Here is a 23,525-nt window from a genome sequence, read left to right as displayed (position 1 = left end):
GAGTGTCATGAAAGGTCAAATTGTAAAAGAGGTCTAGATAGCAACATTTTCTACATTCTGAGAAAGCTGAGGATTGAAAAGGCAGTGACACCCATTACAATGATATCTCTATGAGTGCTGATACTTTTAAAAGAGGGCAAATATCCATGAAGAAGGCATGACACAAAGGGATAACATTCCCCTATAGATTCACTCAATTCCTGCAAGCCTTCTATAAAGGTAGGGCTAGTAACTGTGAAAAGGCTCTGATGGATTCTTGAACTAAATGATGCTGAAGGTCACAGCATGATGCAGGAGTAAAGGCCCCTTCAATATGGGTCAATTTCTTCTCCTGAATAACCTAGGAAAGCTCTTTTAAACTACCTTGCACCAACAATCCAAAGGAGAGGCTGTGGTGAATGGAGCTACAACGTCTTTCAGTCATCATAAGCTTCTGCTGGCCATAGAGAGACTGGGAGGCAGAGACCTTACACAGTCTAATAATTATGTCAGATCCATTTATATCCATCTTAAGGCTTTATATTAGCCTCATTCCTCTACTTTGTTACTTCCTATTCTCACAGTTATGGTTAGATGTGCAATTATGTACGTTTCTATTAATAACACCAGAAATGGAGCCTAGAGTGTGGGTTTGGTGTTTTGTGACTATGTGTAGTTTTCAGTGTGGCATTAGCTACTTACACACAAAGGGATATAGGTTTTTGTTTGTTTGTTTGTTTTAACATTTTGTTTCCTTTTTTTTTTTTTTTTAACTTTAGAGTTGGAACAGTTGGATGGACTATTAAACTCTGAACTAAATGTTCACAACACCTATGCACATTTCTTCACTGCTTACTTTTTACCTTTCTTTTGCAGAGATTTTAGCTCATTTTCATTGCTAAAACCCAGGAGTCACAATAGCTCACAGGTTTTATTATCGTGTTGGGTTTCTACTTACATCCCTGCTCTCTTCTTCCCTAGAGAGGGCTTTCCATGCATGTCTCTTGAAAAAGTCATTCTTTGCTTGAGACGAGTTATGTTAAGGGGATGATTTGCAGATAGATTTACAAGTATCATTCTGATAAAAAGGGATCAGATAAAGTCACGCTTTGTCCAAAGGACATAAGTTAGAAACTGGGAATGAATGTAGGCCCAATCAATGATCTACAATTACAGTAGCTGATGAGAAGTAGTGTCAGAAGAATCCAGAGGTTACCATAGAAATGTAACAATGGATATGATCCTTAGGGACTGCACTTGAGTCAAATACAAAATGTGCAGGAATTCTCAGTGAATGAAACTCTCAAGTTTAAGGGAAAAATAGAAACCATATCACAGATAAAGATAATTGAGCTGTCTGCTCTGCTTGTGATATCATAGTAGATCCAATCTGGATATCAGGCATAGTTGCTGCAATGCCTCTTTCCCAGCCTTATTTGGGTGAGATATATAAACCTCAGGAAAACTTTCAGAGCACGAGTGTACATCTGCCTGCTTCTCTAGTTCCTCTTGTCCTAGCAACACGTTGTCATCCAGAAACACATAATCATAGCAAGCACTTCAGTTGCTTGTTATGGAGATTTTGTGTAACAACAGCCTAATATATTCAAGTTTGCGATAGCATTTTTCTGACCATTATTGACTCACTCAGAATTTTTAAAAAGACAAGAAAATATTTCCTGGATGGAGGGAGAATGTACAAAAGTGGTTCTATTTTAAGAGCCTTAACTCTGACTCTACTGTATCCAACAACCAACTGGAAAAGAGGGTGCCATGTAACTTGTATACCTCATTACAAACCCTGCATGCACTTCCACCGGTTTGGAAAAAGAAAGGGAACATCACAGTATTCTAAAAGTCCGGCAAGTCTGATATTTCTGCTGTTAAAACAACACAACTTTTCTCCCCATCAGAGACATTTTGGAGTGAAGAAAATTAATTGCATTTCAGTAAACTAGAGATGTAAACCACAATGTCCAGACAGTACCAAACCTCCAGATCTCCCACCAGAATGCCACCTGGTATAAATGAGTGCATAGTTGTCATTAATATCAGGTGTTTGAGACATGAGTTATGGTAAGGGGTCTCTTAATATATGAGACCTTGGAATGCCCAACAGAGTTTGTTCATCCTTTGAAAGTAAAATGTGGCAGTTTTGGAGGAGATATAGTGTTCTCACTTAAATGTTAATCATAGCAGTGGGTAAACAAGTTTTATTCCTCATTTCTGTTACAGATTTCCACCAGGAAACCGAATTCTTAAAAAGATATTCATTCAAGCACCTAGCAAATTTAAAACAAAACAGAAAAAGTATAATCAATTGGAGATTCAGCTAATTCTAAGTAAACAACTTAAGCACTCAGACTCTGGAGGTTAGGTGCTGGACTTCTGCATCCTAAAACCTAAACGCACAATCTAAGGCATTTATCTGGGTTCCATCTAGAGTGCAGGGAAAGAGGTAGGTGTTCTCAGAGGTGATCCATTCAGATCAAACATCAGTGTTGAGATGGGATGAGTAGCTGGCTGCTGGTGCCTTTCTTTCTCAGGTGAATGCAGAGGGCATCTACCTAAATCTGAATATCTATGTTGTGGTCATACCAAACCCATTCTCTGAGCTTCTGCAAGATACAGTATCATGACTTTTGTGCTTCACAAAAATGTTATTCATGTGACCACAGGTGACTGTGAGGTTTTCATACTGATAAAGCTTACATTGTATTTAAAAAGAATATTTTCCTGTAATTTTCTACCTATTGCAATCACTTAGAAACACCATATATATACACTGTTAATAGTTTATATACGATACATTATGTCAGGAGCTCTTCAAATCATATGTATGTATTTGTGTACATATACATATGTATACAATATGTATTTGAATCACTCTGTGTATTATAAAAAGGAAAAATGTATTACTACATATTTTGCACATTTACAAGTTTTATTTTTAGTCTTAAACATATGCAGTCAAATTGAGAGCTGGACAATCTTCCTAACAAATTATTATTCATTAAAAAAAAAAAAATATTTCAGAAGGTGGCCAAAACTCTCTCTGAATTCATCTAAAATTCAGCAAATGAGTTTTGACAGGGGAAAAAGGAAAACACTTGGAGACATCACACTTTTGTTTCAACAAAATTAAATATTTGCAATTTTATTCAAGTTGACATTATCATTTTTAAATTGATATACTAGATAGAAGGGATAGATAACCCTAAATAAAACTTTAAAAATGAAATTCCAAAGTGAAACTTTTCATTTCTGCCCACCCTGCAATAGTTCTCCCATTTTCATTCTCTTTAGTTTGGGCACTGAATGAAAAAGACCAATTAATTTCACCTCTCTCATTAAATTACCAAAAGTTCTCACAGAAAATGAACTTTTCATCTAAGACAATGAAGCTCTTAGGCTTCAGAAATATATACAATACATTATAATGCTAAAGAGCGATCATATTGTATATAATGCCTGAAACTGAAGCACTTCTTTTGTTTTGTGCTTTTTTATGGTTTTGAGAGCTGTAGTGAAAAGACAAAATGAGAAGAAAATCTTTTATCTAAACTCTGAATTTCAAGTCAGGCTAGAGACAGAATGTCATGTAAAAGAAATGGATTTTTTTAGCAAAGACTTATTTCCATTCATAACAGAATAGTTATTCATTAAACGTTGTAGATGAAAGTTTGATTAGTGAATAAGTCTCTCTTCCAATGAAATACAGATCTGTAAAATATTTTAATTTACAGTAAATGCACAACAGCATCTTTTGTTATTTTACACGCAACGTACACAGAGATGTCACATGGTTTACAGGGCTTGATTCCATTCTCAGTTGTCAGCTTCACACTGGTGTTTGTTTAGTGGCATGATTCCTCTTGATACTGGCTGAATTCCAAGTCTAAGTGAGAGGAGAATCAAACATGCAGTTTTTTGTTCAGGACAATGAATAACAATGAGTTTTCCTAGCTCTAGCAGCTTTACTTAATTCTCATGCATATGTTGTGGCCTCTCTGCTCATTACCACATGCATTCAGGCTCCTGCAAAGCAAAATACAATATATCTGTAGATGGAATTCCTCAGTGATTTTCAGTTCCTTCTGTTCTCACAGCTCCATCCCCTTAACAGCAGACCCTCATGCTCTACCAACACAGCACCAAGTAGCAGTGTACATTAGGAAGGCATAATGACTCCCTGAGACTTGACATGTTTATCAGCCATATGGTGGCAGCTACAAACCATAAGACCATGCATTGTGTGCACTTTGTTAGGGTTGATCAAATCCACCCAAGACAGATATTAGGGCAGAAGTTTCCACTCTATTCCCCATGTCCCACAGGGTCTTTCTGCTGAGGTCTTTCTGCACAAGTGAGGAGCATTTCTGCTTGCCTACCCAGCTCACAGGCATCACCACGAGGACCAGTTACAACATAACCCATACCCCGTACCAGTAAACTCTGAAAATCATGTAGCCTGGATAGCATACAAAATGTAACAGAGACACTTATATATGGAGTTTTTAAGGAAGAAAAAGAAGCCTCTTTTTTGTTACGTCTCTTCCTTGACTGTCTCTCCTTCCCTTGCTCATGTTGGAATCACATCACACAGTAAATAGGTATTGCAGAGGTAAGCATAACATGTTGTCCTTCCCTATGGATTCACACTTCTGTATGCTGTGAGCTAAAGGAGGCAACGCTGCCTTTCTGACTTTGGTTAAACTGACAGAAGCTGGCAGCTCGGCTTCTTTGGTCTTTGGTCCCACTTTTGTGTTTATGCTTGTCACGTGTGATAAAGCTTTCAATCAGTTTCAGTTTTTCATGTTCTTCCTTCAAGAAAAAGTCAACAAGCACACTTTTCTCCTTTTTGATCTGTTCGCTGATGTCCTTGGGAATGTCAGGTATCATCCAGTCAACCAGAACACTGAGGAACATCACTAAGTTCTGCAAACACAGCAACAGACATGAAACAAGAATGAAGAATCCAAAATACTCCCACTAGAGCAAAATCAAACCTTTGCTATAGGTATGAGGCATATACCAAAAACATTTTGCTGAAAGCACATAGTATAAAGTAGTTGAATATGTCCTCAGTTCAGGAAAGAGCTCATGTATGTTTGCTCAACTCCCCCTCAGTGGTGAGATTGAATTAAACACATGCTTCAGTTGGGCTTGAAAAGGGAATGGATTTGGATTCATCCAATGACTCATGGATTAAGTAGCTAAACCAGTGTTATTCCTTACAGGTGTTCAAAGGTGCTCAGTTCTCAACATCAGACTTGTTGAGACTGGGTTCAGAATCCATTACTGAAGAGCAGTGTCAGTGAAATCATCCTCCAATACCATCATACCCATGTGTTTCCAATGTGGCCTAAGCAGATAGCAGACAACTTCCATGGTCTTTATGCCCTCAAATCCTTCTGTCTGCTGACAAGCAGGATTTATTTATATTACTGTAGCATATGAGCCAGAATTTCGAACCTCAGACATCAATGTCATTACAGGTGATGGTCATATAACATAGTAGCAGGAAGAAGACTTGGCAAAAAGTTTTGCTCGTTTGTGAAATCTATTGATAAATTATGCTTTCAGGTTTATATTATAATGCTAATACTTCAAAAACTGTTGTATTGTGTAATGTCTCTAAATGTGTGAGAACATTTGCTGACAAGTTTACTACTATGAACACTCCATTCCCACATGAGACAATGAAATTAATTAATCAGGGAATGTACTCTGGCAGAACAACAGGCAGACTATTTGAGGTCCAGCATAACCAGTGGCTTCAAATATTTTGCAGGCAGCGGTGGAAAATTACTGAAGTCAGAGCAAAGAAACAGAAGATGGCAATATAAACCAGGCAAGCCTCTCAGACACTCTTATGAATATTTGGAAGGAGAGAAGAAAAGACAGGCAGATTTCAATATTAGGGGTGGGCCTGATTTGACTGTCAAGGGATACCAGATCAAGGATGAGAGCATAAGGCTTTTTACATTCAGAATACAAAATATTGATAACAAATCCCTTATCAATGAACTCTCAATACTTGGGGAGAATTTACTCCATTGACTTGTGGGAAGTGACAAAAGACCTTGGAGGATTTATTAATTCTGTCTATTTCTTGCTTTGGGTAAAGATCTGTGTTTCACAAGCCTACATAGCATTTATGTGCTTTTTACAAGTGATGACTGTGAGTATAATAGCTGACAGAGTCCACTTAACTGAAATGTTTAAGATCCTGTGGCATTTTGGGGATCAATGCCGGTGCCAGGGGCTAATGCAGGCTGTGGAGCTTCCCTTCCATGCAGGGAGGGAAAATTGAGGAAGTATGCTAAAGTGCTACAAAGGGAGAATCTTTGCTACAGCTTACTGACACTTCAGCCAGCCCAGTAGGCTGGGTATAAGCAGATTAGTTTGGGTATTTGCAAACATAAAAGCTCTATTGGACCTGGGCTTCTTTGGCACATGCATTTAAATCCATTTATTATAATATTTCTGTGAATGAAATTGCAGTAACTCAACAGACTTACCTGAAACAGAATAACAAAAGCCAGGCGAGCAGATAAGACTGCCCAGTACTGTTTTGAAAATTCATACTGATTTGGGGACCAAGGTGGTTCTCTGTAATCTTTAAACCTGTCAATGAAGGCAGCTCAGTTATCACATGATTCCAGCAATATCCTCCTGCACCAATTGCTTTGATTGAAATGACTTTTCAATCACAAAATCTAAGGAACAAAATCTTCCAGATGTTCCTACTTCAAACCATATTATGAAATACAACTCCAGAATTAGAGCTGGACTATTGCCACTGATTTAGCAAGCTTACGCTGGTTTTCACAGTTGTAACCAAAATCAGAACATTGTTCTAATGTTGGAAATTTCCAGATTTTCCCAGATCTAAAAATGCGTCCTTTATTTTGTAAATGTTAAACTGATGTCACTGTACAGGGAATAAACTGTCGAAGCTAAAGCATAGATATAGTCCAAGGCATTGTCAGACCACAGGAAACAAGCATGTATTCATCACACCTGAACTGAGATCAGTTTAGGAAGTAAATCAGCCCACATAATACCTGACTCACACTCTAGTGGTTCCTGTCTGCATAAACGACAGGGGGAGCCATAGAAAAAGCACTTCCTAAAATAAAGCTTTCTGGCTTTAGACAGGATAAAAGAAAGATTTAGTCGTTTGGTGCAAAGACTGGTGCTTTTAGTATTATCATCAATCTTTTGGAAATAGACAACAGGCTAATAAAACCCACAGATGCTCCTAAATTGGAAAGTTTTGCAGATAGCAGGAAATACAGAAAGCAATAAGAAATACAGACAGGAAACACAATGAGAATAATCTGGGGAAATGGAAAATAATTAAAAATAAAACAATTGAAAGGTCTTTGAGAGGATAAAGACTGCAAGCAAATGCAATGAAAATAGCCTGGAGTTTACAGTGGCCAGCAAGTTATAACAAGTTTGAAATATGGCACCAGGACAGTATGACTTGTGGATGTATAAACAAAAGACATGATGGTGCTGGGAGATATTAGCCCTTCTCTGAACATTCTCAGGTAAAGCCACACCTGGAATGCTGCATTCAGCCATTCAGCTGTGAGTGGGGGGAGGGGGGGGGAGGAGATGGGGGGGGGGGGGCAGAGAGAGGAAGAAAGAGAGAGAGAAAGGAAGAAAGAAAGAGAAAGAGCGGGAAAAAAAAAGGGGGGGGAAGAAAGAGAGAGGTAGGAAGAGAAGCAAAAAAAAGAAAGAGAGAGAAAGAGAGAGAGAGAGAGAAAGAGAGAGAGAGAGAAAGAAAGAAAGAAAGAAAGAAAGAAAGAAAGAAAGAGAAAAAGAAAGAAAGAAAGAAAGAAAGAAAGAAAGAAAGAAAGAAAGAAAGAAAGAAAGAAAGAAAGAAAGAAAGAAAGAAAGAAAGAAAGAAAGAAAGAAAGAAAAAGAAATTGAAGGCAGTTCAGCAGAACAATCCAGGGGCTTAACAGACTGACTCACCAAAGAAGATTAAAGTGCACATGTATTGCTCCATTTTGGTAAGTAACAGCCACAGTTGGACATGATAACCATGCACAAATTGTGCCCTTAGGACTGAAAGGGATAATTTAGTGCTGTTCACAGTGTTTGACTAGGTTTAATGGGATGAAATTAAGAAACAGAAAATCTGTTTTGAATACCACAAAACCCTTCCTGACAGAAAGATTCATTAAACTGCGGAAAAGCCTCCATCGGGGGATAATGGAGAAGGTTCATATATAAAATCTGTCAGCTTCAGTTTGCAGGTGTGCTTACCAAAATTACCTTCAGGTTCTATCCACGTGGTTTTGCATGTTAAATTATACATTTACAAAACCTCCCAAACTCATAACAAATTCAGTCTGAAATGCTGAATGTAATTCTGGGCTGCAGCTTTTGGAGACAAAGTACACAGGGTACATACAACCTGTGATGCAGAAAGGGAGGAGGAAGAGGAGGAGACAATAACTGTAAATTGGGGTTGTTATAAGTTATGGAAGCACTATCTGGGTTTGGTTAGAGCCCAGATAATTTGTTTTGTTCATTGGGTGCACACGCAGCAGTCTGGCTCTCCTTCCTATCTTTGGTCCTATGCTATGCCTGCATTGTGAGATTTCCCCTCTTGCATCCTTTTGTACAACACGGACTCCTACACATTGTACAAACCAGTGTACCAGGGCTAAAGGAAAGGACAGAATCAATTCCATTGAATTTAATTTGCCTGAACATCAAGACAAGGAAAAACACTGAGTTTACTGTACATTTTCCTAGCACGATAAATCAATGTGAGTCTTGAGAGTGAGCACAGAATCACCTGAAAGGGTCTCCAATGGTGGTGCATTTTCAATTTAATGTACTTGGAGCTTTACAAACTATGCAAGTGTTGTAGGACATCAGATCCCATGAAAACTTCACCTGGCCAAGTGGTAAATCACACTGCTTATGATGTGTGAATCAAAATTTAGCAGAACACCAGCAAATGACTTGTGGTAAAGGGAGGTGTTTTCAGAGCTACAGACAAGGTAGCTGGGCTTCAGCCCCACCTCCCTTTTAAATATTCTATGGAACATGACACTTTAAAGTGCAACAATCCATGTCTTTTCTAACCGCTAATGTCTACAGGTTCTGCAGGTAATTTCTTGGGGGAGGGGAGGTTTAAGTGAGGATGGACGGAAAGGACCAGGCATGACTTAGACAAAATCGACCTGCAGCCAGTGTTAAGAGAAATATGCAGATATATTTAACAAGTAATTAGTGTGGGGACAAAGACAAATTGGTAGAAACGATCAGAATTATATGTAGGTGTAACTGCAAATATATCTAAATAAACTGATATAATGCCCTCAGTAAATTGAAGACAACATTACTGAATCACAAGGAAGTAGTGCTTCAGCAGTGCAGGAATATATAAGAATTATTCAGCGGAAAATATTAGAATCCACTATTGATCACTGAGTGTAGACAATATCAATACCAGGGCATTAAGAATATTAATTAATTAAAAGACACTGTATAAATTTACAAAATATAGAAGCAGAGTTGTCTCTTTAATGGAAGAAGAAAGCTGGAGATGGACTCTTTATAGGGAGTATAGTGATAGGACAGGAGTAATGCATTTAAACCAGAAGAGGGTAGATTTTGACTAGATATAAGAAAGAAATTCTATACTGTGAGGGTGATGAGGCACTGGAACAGGTAGCCCAGAGAAGTTGTGGATGACCCTTGAAGTGTTCAAGGCCAGGTTGCATGGGGCTTTGGGCAACCTGGCCTAGTAGAAGGTGTCCCTGCCCATGACAGAGGACTTTAGACGATCTTTAAGGTCCCTTCCAACACAAAGCATTCTGTGATTCTGTGATAGATGGAAGAAAACCAAAACACTTTTTTAGCTTTGCAAAAGTTACGTGCAAGACAGCATGAAACTGGCACATTACCAACATAGGCACAATGATGAGTCGTAGTATCTGTTACCACTTACTTTGTGAAAGAATCTGGTGTTCCCAGATGAGAGCAGTTCATGGAAATCCTGCAGTCACAAAATTACTGAATAGCTATGGTTGGAAGGGACCTGTCACGTCCCACTGGCAGGGATATGAAGGGAGTGACTAAGATTCGCAGATCTGCTCAATGTGAACTAAGGTGAGATAACACTCAAGGTATGTGCATAAACATCAACTTCATTAGGAACACGCAGAACAAATATTCTGTCAATGTTGGCATTCTCACAATTATATCTACCTGAGTTATGTGGCCTTATAGGAAATCAAGGTAGGCCTAGCATTTCTTGGCAATTTTAAAGGTAGAAAAAATAGAGAGACAGAGAAAGCGAGAGAAAAGGAGGGAAAGATAGAAACATCACCAGTCCTGGATCTAGCATCAGAACTGCTGAAGGGCGCAGTTAGCGTAGAGTGATTCCCCATATGGATTTGTACACGCCCATATATATTGGCCTTCGCTCCGGGAGTGGTTGGGACCCCAGTATTTTTCCATACCTATTAGAACAAATCAAGAGGAGTGACATCAGGCCCCTCCCCATGACCTCCCCCTTGTCTGTCACAAGGGCCAACAGCCATCTGGGGACCATCCGTCTGCTGACAGCAGGGTCAGCTGGAGCAGGTCGCTCAGGGACTTGGGGGTTGAATGTTTCTAGGAATGAAGACTCTCCAAGCTATTTGGGCAGCCTATTCCTAAAGAAATTCTTTACTATGAGGGTGATGAGCAGTGGAACAGGTTGCCCAGAGAAGCTGTGGATGCCCCATCCCTGGAGGTATTTAAGGCCAGGTTGGACGGGGCTTTGGGCAACCTGGTCTAGTGGAAGGAGTCCCTTCTCATGGCAGGGGAGGTGTAATTAGATGATCTTTAAGGTCCCTTCCAACCCAAACCATTCTATGATTCTATGGAAAGTCCCTTTAATGACTTCATATCTTCTGTTTTTTTTTTCCTTTTCAATGTGATCACAATGCTTTCATGTACTCCATTATCATACCAAATTATAAAGATTAAAAGAACTAAACCAATAATAATGTCGCATAACTTAGCAAGGTTTGCTTTTAGTTTGCCTTCAGCTACACAAGTGCTGTTTTGCTCTGAAAAAATCATTACAACTAATGCTTCGCATCAGATTGGCACTACAGCAATGTTTATTTGGAAGTAGTGTCAAAGAGTTCACAACATTGTAGAAAATGTTACTGAAAATATTCAAAGAATGTGTTCTGGATATTCGGTGGGAGAGTTGTTTCTGGCTTGTTATGGTTATTTTTAAGATACCTTAATCTCTGGCAATGCCCGTAAAGAGCAAAATCCAGGCTTATTGTAACCACATTTATCTTCAGAGGTCACAGAAATCTAAGAATAAGAGAGGTCAGCTTGTTCCCAACATATTTGCCAGAAACAGAAAAACAGATTTAATTATTTTTTTTTTCAGCTTAAGGGACAGCGTTTGCAGCCTGTCTCTTGGGACACAAGCAAGATACCTCATGTTTATCAGGCAAAGTTCTGTCCAAAGCTGTGACTTTGGTAAGATCCAAATGAGGTCGGTGATAATGAGAAACAGTGGATATGAATGCTGACATTTTTTCTTAATTGTTTCCTGATAAGGGAACAAAAATATTCTCACAGTTGTTTTTCAGTCAGAGTAGTACATGATCAAATATGTAGTATATGCTTCTTTTTTGCAATCAATCTATTTATTTATGTATTTTGCTTGGTAGCACAGACACGATATTCTCAGGCGGGGACCGCTTTTATACCTAGTACAGATTATTTCCTTCTCTCTGTATTTTTCCTCTGTTAAATCTGTGCTACTCTGATGAGCACATTTCCAAATACACTGGGAGAGTCATACACCATAAGTAGAGGCCAGTGACTGAGACCAGGTAAACAGCTGCAAAGTTAAGGTAAACAGCTGTAAAGTTAAGATAGCAGTCACAGCGAAGTGGGAGATCCATATGGATGGGGATGTTTGTTAAAGGAAAACTCATGCTAATTTGGTACATTTTTATGAAAAAAACAAAGTTACACTGAGAACCTTGGAACCATGTTAGTGATTTCTCATGCAAACTGGAAGTACTCCATAGGTATCTGCATGCTGGGGTTTTCTGCTCTTCCTGAGGAGCAGTGAACTAGATACTCTGGACATATTTTAATGGAAGTTGACCTTTGTTTTCCCAGCCTGAAAAGATGACGCTGAAATATAAGATCTGCAGATGGGTAACAGTGCAGGTTTTAAAGATGAAAGAGTATATTGAAAACTCATATCTCATAAAGTAAACACTGAGCTTAATAAAGAGAAAGAAAGCCTGGTTCTAATTACTGGGAACCCATTTTAAAAAATGAATTCTGCCTTCAGTGTCCTTAATGAAAGTTACATCTTTCAGTACAGAAAGGATTTTTTTTATTCAAGTAAGTCTGTCTAAATTGTTTATTTTGCCTTTTAATGCATGGGAAAAACCATTCTAAGAACCTTCTAACATAGTGAGAATACTCTAAAAGCTGTACTCTTAAAACCACATTCTTAAAGACACAAATATTATCAGCTCCCACTTGGAAAATTTTTGTCTGTCAAAAGACCCAAAGAAATAGATTTGCCTATGCAAACTTTGATTAAAAGCATTTTACCTGCAGAATAAAATATCCTGTGCAAATGGGGAGTTTTCTGGCTGTGTTCCAGCCTTGAGATGACTGACATTGAAGTATGAGAGTGTGTGATTGACGAAGCCATGCATGGTTCCATTTTGACTGTATGCATATTGATACATAAGGCGTGGAATGAAATCAGATGTGACAGCAATTACAAAAGCCTGGGAGACAAAAAAAGAAAAAAGAAAAAAAAAAAAAGAAGAAGAAGAAGAAGAAGAAGAAGAAACAACATGGTGAATGTATGTCTAATGTTTTTCAGATTAAGTTAATTCAGGTGATAATTTTCATGTTCAAGTAAGTTTGGAGTGGTGATGAAGTAGGAGTTAAATGGACAGACCTGGTACAGAATGTGTATTTGTATAAATGCACAGTGACTTGCTCTGCCTCTCAAGGAGAACATTGTAGTTAGGGAGCATCTTGATTACACTAGCTAAGTGTAGTCACCCTCCACTCTCACCTCAGCATCAGGACTTACACATCTGACATCAGTGGATGTCATGCTGAAATAAAACTGGTATAGTTGTGAGTGAATCAGACACACAAATATCTAGATCATACCAATAAGAATTCATTAAATTCATTATTAAATTAATTTAAAATGGTGTGTTGGTGAATAGTCTGCATCAATATTATTCAGATGCAGTAGAGAAGCAGATTTGGGCATTGAGTATTTTTTCAAACCAAACATGGCCATATTTACATTTCTGTCACTAACAGATATATTAATGAAATACTCCCTAAAATAAAAATGTTCAGAATTTGTTTGAGACAGGATTAAGGATCCTTAATTAATTAAGGATCATAAATCTTCAAAGTGTATTCAGATAAAAGCAAGAAACTGCAAAGTTTTGCTCATCTAGCACAGATCAGTGCTGGAAAGCCTGAAATCTATGCCTGATGTCAACTTTATGGGTATGTACAAGGCCACAGAGATTTCCTACCTTAAATCCTGGAAACAGCCAAGCCATAACTGAACAATATTCCACCCAAGTCAAAGAACTCCACTTCTCTGGAAGAATTATAGTTCTCTGAGTTGTAATGATAGTTTACATACTGCTACAGAATGCTGTTGTGCTGGAAGTGACTGTACTAAATAAATTGCATAACACATCTGCACAAGTTTCCCCTTCAGTTTTCATAACACAATTTTCCCCTCAGTAGTGACAACCATCTATATTTCTTAAGTGCTTTGAAATCCAAGGGTCAAAAATCCCATAATATTATGATTACACTCCTAGGTTTTTGTTTGTTTGTTTGTTTTGTTTTGTTTTGTTTTGTTTTAAGAATATATTTTTCTATTTAGATTTGGTAGCTTGGGAAGTGTGTGAGACAACCCAGAAAAGCTACTCTTACAGACAAACTCAATCTGTGGGAGAAATGATGTTTAGAGATATAATCATATTGTAGATATAAGAACAAATGCTAATACTTTTTCTTCGAAGGGCTTTCTGCTTCCAGAATGCACTAATAGATGTTATGTTTACATCCTTTTCTTTCATATCAGCAGTTATAGTAGCAATGACATAAAAAAGACATGGGTATGAATGAGAAGCAGATTTTTATCAATTGTCTGAAGTGTTGCCTCTTCAGATCCCATTCATCAGTTGTTTTTATGTGAATTAGTCTTCCTGTCCTACATAACACAAGGATATAGAGAATGAGGTGAGTGGATGGCCCTCTCCTTTGTAATTTAGATCATTTTACACTTCCACAAGAATAAACTGGATAATTTAGATTTTATTGTATTTTATAACAATTGAGAAATTTAAACATCACTTTTATATAATGTTGGAGTGACAATATAAGCACCTAAGGTCATGTGCAGAAACAGGTATAACCAAATACTTACATTAATGATAACTGAAAGCTTTCCAATACCACTCAAAATGTTATACCAAATTCCTGTAAGTGAAAAACAGCACTTGTTAAGAGATTTAGTATAATCTTTTTTTCTTTGTTGAATTCTTGTTGTTCTTATCACTTTAATGATTTTCAGTTGCTTACCTATATCTTTTGCTCTTACTGTGTCTGGCCTCCTTAGTTCAGTAACAAACTTTTTTGCATCAAGTCGGACTTCTATGATGTTGTTCAGAAGAGCAAAGAGTGGTGCCAGAGGGAAGGAGGCAACAAAGAGTGTGACAAAGCCAAACTGGATAACTGGAAGAGAAATACGCATTGTCCTAGGATGCCTTTTGAAAGGAACTGGTAAACACAGCTGACAGCAAATTGTTGGTGAGCTTTGTGGGTGATAAAACACATAAAACTCTACTTTGCAATTTGGACACAGTAATAAATATCACAAAGCAAGGTTATGAAAGAGAGAAAGGTTTGTCACTATGTTTTATGAATGGTTCCAATAATCCTTCTGATCTCTAGCACATCAACACAAGCCAAAGTAAATAATACATTTACTAAAGTACGAAGAGTTCTCTGTGTATTCTTCTGCTGTTCAAGATGCTACTGTTTTTCCTTGTACTTTTGCCTTTATGGAAAAGGATGTATTAGTAAGCAGGAGAAGGAAATCTACAATGTGTCAATGTTTCTTCCCAGCTTCCTTTGGAAAATTTTGTGACAATCTGACAAGAACAAGAACACAATAAATATCTTTGTGGATGCATGTGTCTGTGGTGCCATACAGCATTTTCATCCCTACTTGTATCAATGATATCCTCCAAAGTTAGAAATCTCCTGCTTGAAGTCCTAGCAAAGGAGAATGTTATTGTCACTTATTTTTTCTTTTCTTTTCTTTTCTTTTTTTTTTCTTTTCTTTTCTTTTCTTTTCTTTTCTTTTCTTTTCTTTTCTTTTCTTTTCTTTTCTTTTCTTTTCTTTTCTTTTCTTTTCTTTTCTTTTCTTTTCTTTTCTTTTCTTTTCTTTTCTTTTCTTTTCTTTTCTTTTCTTTTCTTTTCTTTTCTTTTCTTTTCTTTTCTTTTCTTTTCTTTTCTTTTCTTTTCTTTTCTTTTCTTTTCTTTTCTTTTCTTTTCTTTTCTTTTCTTTTCTTTTCTTTTCTTTTCTTTTCTTTTCTTTTCTTTTCTTTTCTTTTCTTTTCTTTTCTTTTCTTTTCTTTTCTTTTCTTTTCTTTTCTTTTCTTTTCTTTTCTTTTCTTTTCTTTTCTTTTCTTTTCTTTTCTTTTCTTTCCTTTTCTTTCCTTTTCTTTCCTTTTCTTTCCTTTTCTTTCCTTTTCTTTCCTTTTCTTTCCTTTTCTTTCCTTTTCTTTTCTTTCCTTTCCTTTCCTTTCCTTTTCTTTCCTTTTCTTTCCTTTTCTTTCCTTTTCTTTCCTTTTCTTTCCTTTTCTTTCCTTTTCTTTCCTTTTCTTTCCTTTTCTTTCCTTTTCTTTCCTTTTCTTTCCTTTTCTTTCCTTTCTTTCCTTTTCTTTTCCTTTTCTTTTTTCTTTCCTTTCCTTTCCTTTCCTTTCCTTTCCTTTCCTTTCCTTTCTTTCCTTTCCTTTCCTTTCCTTTCCTTTCCTTTCCTTTCCTTTCCTTTCCTTTCCTTTCCTTTCCTTTCCTTTCCTTTCCTTTCCTTTCCTTTCCTTTCCTTTCCTTTCCTTTCCTTTCCTTTCCTTTCCTTTCCTTTCCTTTCCTTTCCTTTCCTTTCCTTTCCTTTCCTTTCCTTTCCTTTCCTTTCCTTTCCTTTCCTTTCCTTTCCTTTCCTTTCCTTTCCTTTCCTTTCCTTTCCTTTCCTTTCCTTTCCTTTCCTTTCCTTTCCTTTCCTTTCCTTTCCTTTCCTTTCCTTTCCTTTCCTTTCCTTTCCTTTCCTTTCCTTTCCTTTCCTTTCCTTTCCTTTCCTTTCCTTTCCTTTCCTTTCCTTTCCTTTCCTTTCCTTTCCTTTCCTTTCCTTTCCCCTTTCCTTTCCTTTCCTTTCCTTTCCTTTCCTTTTTTTTTTTTTCTTTCTGTTTTGAGGTTTGGATAAGGTACTTTGGGAAAAAAAAAAAAATCACTGGTCCTAAAGAACTAGTACTGCAATGAAGCAGAGACCTTCTGAGTTCTCTGTGCTTCCCAGAACAGATATGCAATTAGTAAGTCTGGCTTCTTCCACAAATTACTTATACAAATGAAACAAACGAACAAAACCTCTCTCGCTTTGAAGTGGATGGCACATTATCTTGTTCACAGTACTAGCTCACTAGTGTATCTTGTTCACTAGTACCTCAGAGTTCAGCTCACCAGTGACTGTATAATTGTATAAATAAAAAGACCACATTGTTTTCAGAGTGGATTATGCCTGTTTTATAGGATATAGGCTGACCTGTCTTTATGCAAACGAATTATCTTCTAAATGGCTAAAGAAACCGATGTCACCCTGCAAAGCACAATGCTGACATAACGGTGATTTTCTGAAACCTCTCATTGCTCTAGAGATACTCAGAATAATGTAGTAGAACAAACAAAAAACTGTAAAACAACAGTTTGTATTCTGTAAAACTTCTTTGTTTTTTTTTTTACTTTTTCTATAAAACATTTTGTTTGTTTTCTGTAAAACAAACAAACAGCAAACAAATCAAAGAAACAAGCAAAAACAACAACAAAACCCCCAATTCCCTCCAGCAAATCTTCTTCAGCTTTAGGGTGAGTTTCTCCTTAATTCCCTTGTCTTTCAGTGGTATGTTATTGCACATAGAATCTACCCCATATGGGAGAGTCTCATTTGTGTATAATTAGTCTGTAAAGGACCATCACTTTTTTTTTTTTTTCTCCAAGGTGCTGAGAAGTTAAGAAGTTGCCTAAAAGTCTTTTCTTCAAAGGAAATTAGGAGGCATCAGTAGTGAATGTTACTCATGAGACTGGGTCATTTCATTGCAAAAATGATACATTATTTTAATGTAATACTTCAGGGAAGTGAAAAGGGTTTATTCCCTCAGAAAACTAAGGAAGAGCAGAAGAAGAGGAGAAAGACACAAAAGTATACTGACCAAATGCAGAGTAATCCCAATAAAATTAAACTAATAAATCTAACTGTAATTTACACTTCTGAATCAAATAAACGGCAGTATGGAAAAGGTGTTGCTGTGTATGATGAGGCAGTATGCGTTGTCGTTTTTTTTTTTCAGCAAATCCCTGTGTCAGTCCTCTCTCCACTGTGAGAGAGCTGTTGCACTTTTTGTGAAAATCAGGTCTTTTCATAGCACAAGTGTTTTCTTTAAAATCATTTCCTTAGGCACTGTAGTCAGAGCCTACCACTAACTGATAGCTTTCTCCAGTGTCTTCTCTTGCATGCATCTTTTGCGTACACGGATTGCAAGTCTTCTAATTGATTTTCCTGCTTTTCTCTTACAAACGACAACATATTTGCATAGTAAATTATTATCTCTGTCTGAAATATATAGCCTTTTGATTCTGATTCTCATTGCTTTGCGATAAAGTGTATCCTAATGTACTCCAAGATTGAGCTTTTTCAAAGCATATGAGCACTCCACCTTTGAAATCATATTTTCCTGAATATTTTACATTCAGACTCAGGAAAAGGAATTATCAACGATATAAAAACAGATGTTAGAATATCACAAAAACAAAACAAAACAAAATAAAAAACTGTGAATGCTTAGCAAAATACATCGCTCCAAAATGCACCTTATTCAGTTTTAAGTGAATTTAGCTGGAATAGAGCTGGCAGATTTCTGTTTAAAAAAAAAAAAAAAGGAAAAAAAAAAAGGCATTTGCAAAAACCACACACACATTTGCTTTGTTGTTGCTTGCAGACCCTTTTATTCATTGCCTGGGAAATTTCACTTTATTATTTTTTTTTCAAGTTCATGAGGAATATTCAAGGTATGCAAAGGTCTTCTGGATAATTGTGTAAATATGTCTTCATAGAAAACTCTGTGCCAGCAGTCTTTGTGTGGCCATCTTGAAATCTCTTCAGTATTCCAGCTTCCTTTTCATGAAAGTGTCAATGATGCAAAAAGCAGACAGAAAAGAAAAAAAAAGAAAAGAAAAAAAAAAGAAAGAAAAAAAAGGCCATAACTTAGATGGCCTTGAGTACTAAATTTGTGAGTAAATTTGCAATTATTCAAAGCAAGCAGTCTGTGAACAGCCCCAGCAATTTAATAGTGCTTGTTTAATTTGGTCAGTATTTATGCAAATAGATATGTCAACATTGTTGCCAAGGTTGCATGGATTAAAAAGAGAAAAATTCCCTGCAGCACAGTTCAGGTCCCAGAATCAACCTAGTTGTGTCATGCTGGGGTTCTCCAGATGCCTGTTCAGTCACAGCAGAAACATTTACACTACATTGAGTGCACTTTACACTTTACTGAGTGCCCTCACGAAGACTGTTCCATCAATGACAGCTGATGCCAAGACATCCTATTTTGGGCCAGAATACATGATGGTAACACTGGAATATCCTTTTTACATTCATGCTAATACCACAAGGTCTCCATGCAAAGCTCTTGCAGTGCTTACATACAACCCTATGGCCCCACATAGGCGTCCTGCTTGAGTTGGGTTACAATTCTCCTGTGCTTTGAGGCAAAATGTTACAGAGACCTGTGCAAGAAGCTAGACCTCTGGACATCCAGCTTTTTTCAGACTTCGTACTTGTCTGGTAGGTCAAACTGGAGACCACAGAGATGAACATGACCCAGTCTCATGTCACAAGCTAGTGAACAAAATGATTGAGATTGTGCATAAGGGAAATTCAGGAACATGGGACATAAAGCCATCTCCTAGGGCATTAAAGCAGGAGACTAGATGTGTGGTCAAATGACACAGGATTTATTTCTGATGAGAGAAAAAAAATACGAGCCACCTACTGCTGGTGTCCAGGACAAGTCACCTTCCCTGTTGTTCTTAAGCTGGAGGTGACTTATTGAGACTAAAGGTATGTCCACATCTTGAGAGAAGGTACAGAGTTGAGGAAAATTCCAGGGTGAGAGGCAGCAGATATACAAAGAATCTGTTCCATGATAGTCCCCTTGTAAACAGACTCTGCAACCTTAGATATGGGCAACACCACGGCATCTTGGTGTGTTTACTCTACGAGAAATAGCATGGTGGGTGGAGCAGAGTGAAGACACCACAGCCAGCTCTGTGATATCACCACAGGGTTGGAGAACTTGATGGTCCTATGGAGTTGATAAACTGCATAGCCAGCCCTGAGCTGAACTGATAACAAAATCAAGTCCTCTAAGTGAACTTCGCTCATTATAATCTCATTATAATACCAAAGTATTGTACATCAAAACCTTATCTGAATGAAGGTAATTGCTTATGGTTGTTTTGTCTTTTTTCTTACATCTGTATCATATGCCATAGAATTATATGTTACTCTAAGTAAATAATGGAAAAAGTTCCTAAGAAGAAATTTTTCAATATATAGTCAAGCCTGGATGAGAAACTAAGGAAAAGGTGTAATTTACTACTCTTTAGTAATAAATGTATGCAACAAGCCTACACACAACAGACTGAGCTGGTATTTTCAAATCCATACTCATTATAGAGATTATAGAAAAATGCAATTTGCTCTTCAATTATTCCTTCTTTTTTTTTTTTTTTTTTTTCTTTTGCTGCCTCACACATTGCTTTTTTGATGGCTTTTTCTGCTCAAGGGGAAATCCTTCCAAATCTCTCAGATTAATCCTTATGGTAGCCAGTTGCTACAGACTTTGGATCTGATCATTTCCTTCTTAAAATTCAAAACGGAGTTTTGCCATTGCTTTTTAACAGCAGCCAGATGATGAAACCCTTTACTATTATTTCTGTTTGAGAAAAAATGTTTTCAATTAATTAGTACATGAACCTTGGACTCTTTGAGGGGCTAGACTGGAGAAGAGAAGAATGAATGAAATAAGAATCTGACATTGATGTTGTCATTTTTTTCTCAAAAGAAAGGAAAAGACAGTAGTAGTATAAACTTCACACGTCCACATGCATCATTCGGATGGTTTTGGAGATTATTTTGTTTTTAATTTTGTTTCATTAACAATATCTATTGCTCTTTTAAACATCAACTTCTTGCCAACTCCTATCACTGCAGGCTACATGTGTTGCGAACTTGCTACCAGCTGGATGAGGAAATTGCTATACATGCTACATAATTTGGGAATGCATATGGTCTGGTATATTAGTCTGGATCAGAAGTCATTGCAGAGTTTTAGCAACAGGAAGTACTTATGACAAATTTGACACATTAACAGTGACAGTTTACATTTCAGGATTCATCGCAAAAAAAATTGTGATCATGTAGAAACACTGAAAATGTCTCTACTTAAGAATGTCTGCTAAGAAATATAAACATATATACCAGTTAATATTATCAAAATGAACCATCATCAGAAATTTCACTGGTGCAAATTAAAACTGTGTGCAGACATGCTATTGATTGACAAGGCATGTTCAAGAAAGAAGTTCAGTACAGTCTGCTGACTGAAATCAGATTCAGAGTTGAGGTCACTAACAAAAAGACCTGCAAGAACTTTCCCCAAAGGAAAACAGAGTTTATTTGTCATGGTAAAATATTGGCCTCTTCCTCCCACACTACTTGTACATGTAAAATGCCTCTGAAGTTCATGGAAGTTTACATGACTTGTAGACTTCAGGTTTTACTCTCCTATTTGTTTTTTAGATTTATATATGACTTTTATCTTAAAAACTAAATGCCTTAGTCTCAATTTCCTGCTTGGTCTATGTTATATCGAAGTCATGTACTTGATTTTTCTGGACTTGCTCTTAGCTAGATGTTTCCATTTCATGAATAATAATTGAAATACAAGTTTGTACAGGAGTCAGTATCCATGAAATCATCATTCTTACCACTGGATACCCTGAATTTGCTCCGATGTCTTTTTTTTTCCCACACTGCAGCTGCTCTCAGCCATTTGGTTTAGAACTATTGCAATATAATTCTTCAAGAAAACTAGCATTCCAGTTTATGAATAGGAGATTTTATCTTTGAAAAGCAGACACACTTTTTGCCTCAGATTTCCTATCTTCATCCTAGCTACCTACTTTGTTATCATTTTAGAACTTTGGCTTGAGAAAATCCTTGAGTCTTTACTCAAAGCCATAAAACATCCTACAGTCACAAGCTGTTAGGCCAAACCCTCAATATATCACCTTTCCTAACCAAAAAAGTAAAATGACAAGTGGCCATACTTCATTGGGTATGTCTTTCTTGGACAGAGAGAGCTCTCAGCAAATTCATGGATTTGTGAATGGGGAGGAGGGCTGAAGAGTTAACAGGCTAGTGGAAAGTACCATTTCCTTTTATTCACTTTTCTGATGACATCTAATGCAAATGATGAGAAACCTTTCTACAGACAGGCAGATTTATTTTGTTTTGGGTTGTAGATCACTCATGAAGTGGTAGGGATAGATGCTGGTGATATAGATGGTGGTATACATGCTGGCTTTGGGACAGCTAGAAATGGCAATCCCAAGGAACAGGATCACCTGTAACTGATTTAATTTAGGATGATCTTAAACATTCAAATGCAACAGAGCCTGTAATTACATATAAAGAGCTGAACACTCTCTACTGCAACATTAGGTAGCCTTGTAAAATGCATGAATGGAAAGAAGGTAGCACTCCTGGGCACTTCAGCACAGACTAGCTTTAAGACAGAAATAGCTGTAGCCTGAGTGAGCAAGTGAATGAGTGAGTAAGTGAGTGAGTGAGTGAGTGAGTGAGTGAAAGAAACTTGGATTGTTCTTTTCCTGCCAACAATTCCCTCTTTCATGTTTGTTGTTTTTCATTCTTGCTGTTAATAGATTAATCATGATTAAAGGCACTGGCTTGGTGTTCCCATTAGCCATTACACTGCCTCTCACTTTAATAGTGTGGTGATAGTATCATTGCTGAAATGGAATACAGTGACTGCCTTGTTTTTCAGAAAAATGTCAGTGAACAAAATCAGAAACACATTTCCCAATATGAAAATACAGGACATTAAAAAATAAATAAATAAATAAATAAATAAATTTAAATCACATCATCTCTGTTACTTTACTATTAATTTAACTAGACCTAACTGAAGTATTAAAAAAAAAAAAAAAAAGGAAAAAAGAAAATAAAAGGAAATACCAGCAGGTTTGAAATGGCCCGTCCAAAATGGAAGTGAGATAGTTATAACAAAAGCTCCTCTGCTTTTGACAAATTGTACTGTAAAGCTCATCCTGGAATTGCTCCAACCATCATCCCTCAGACAAGTGGTGTCTCCCCAGGAACAACCTGCCTCATGAGGAAATGCAAAGAGAATATATGACTTGAAGCATGGGAGTGGACCAGAGCTCAGGTCTCCTTCAGAGAGGGCACATGTTAAGCCTTTTGATAGAAAGAGTAGAAAAGGCGATGACTGCCTGGTGATTAGGGTGGGTATTGAATGACCTGGATTCCCGAGTGTTGGCTTGGTGAGAAGTTTTCTGTGTAGTCTTAAAGATGTCACCCATCTTCAAAGCTAGAGCATCCTGGCAGGACAAACCTAAATTTACTGAATACTTGGATAGAGGTATGTAACCTCGTCATGACTGTTTCTGCATGAAACACTATTATCATCTGCGAGGGAGAATCCAAAGGCGACAGTAAGCCCAGTCTAGAGTTTCTTATTCATTTTTTTATTCCTCATTGAGCAGATAGCCACAGATAGCAGTGAGAATTTGAATAAAATCCTTGTAAAGGATTGAGAATTAAGTTCTGAAATGACAGTTAGATATCTCTCTTCCTCTCCTTAATAACATAACTCTTCTTTTATACCCCAGTATTTTTTTAAGCAATTCATAAAATAAAAGTCTTTCATATGCATTTGCTGTTTTGTTTCCCTTCACTCTTCCACTCAAATCAAATTTAGAAAAATAGGTAAATGCCCTTCAGAGCAATCTCAGCTGACAGGTTCAGTGCTGAGCTGCACAAAGTGCTTCCTGTCAGTGTGGGTGGTCTGAATCACTCCACAGTGAATCTGAGAGCAGAG

General features: G+C 37.2%; 1 protein-coding gene across 1 annotated transcript in view; it reads right to left on the bottom strand.

Moving 5' to 3' along the window:
• Nucleotides 1–2,940: 2,940 nt before the first annotated feature.
• The window catches only part of ANO2 (anoctamin 2), a 204,411-nt gene continuing 183,826 nt past the window's right edge, over nucleotides 2,941–23,525 (bottom strand). Inside the window, exons 21-25 of the mRNA XM_048046752.2 lie at nucleotides 14,629–14,781; nucleotides 14,474–14,526; nucleotides 12,604–12,785; nucleotides 6,504–6,609; nucleotides 2,941–4,917 (exon numbers count right to left, since the gene is read on the bottom strand). Of these exons, the coding sequence (XP_047902709.2) occupies nucleotides 4,636–4,917; nucleotides 6,504–6,609; nucleotides 12,604–12,785; nucleotides 14,474–14,526; nucleotides 14,629–14,781 (776 nt within the window). The 3' untranslated portion in view covers nucleotides 2,941–4,635. The remainder of the gene's footprint in view (nucleotides 4,918–6,503; nucleotides 6,610–12,603; nucleotides 12,786–14,473; nucleotides 14,527–14,628; nucleotides 14,782–23,525) is intronic.

Source organism: Anser cygnoides, chromosome 1 (genome assembly GCF_040182565.1).
Source record: "Anser cygnoides isolate HZ-2024a breed goose chromosome 1, Taihu_goose_T2T_genome, whole genome shotgun sequence".
Lineage (NCBI taxonomy): Eukaryota > Metazoa > Chordata > Aves > Anseriformes > Anatidae > Anser > Anser cygnoides.
The sequence above is the reverse complement of the archived record's forward strand: the minus strand, read 5'-3'. Positions and strand labels throughout refer to the sequence as shown.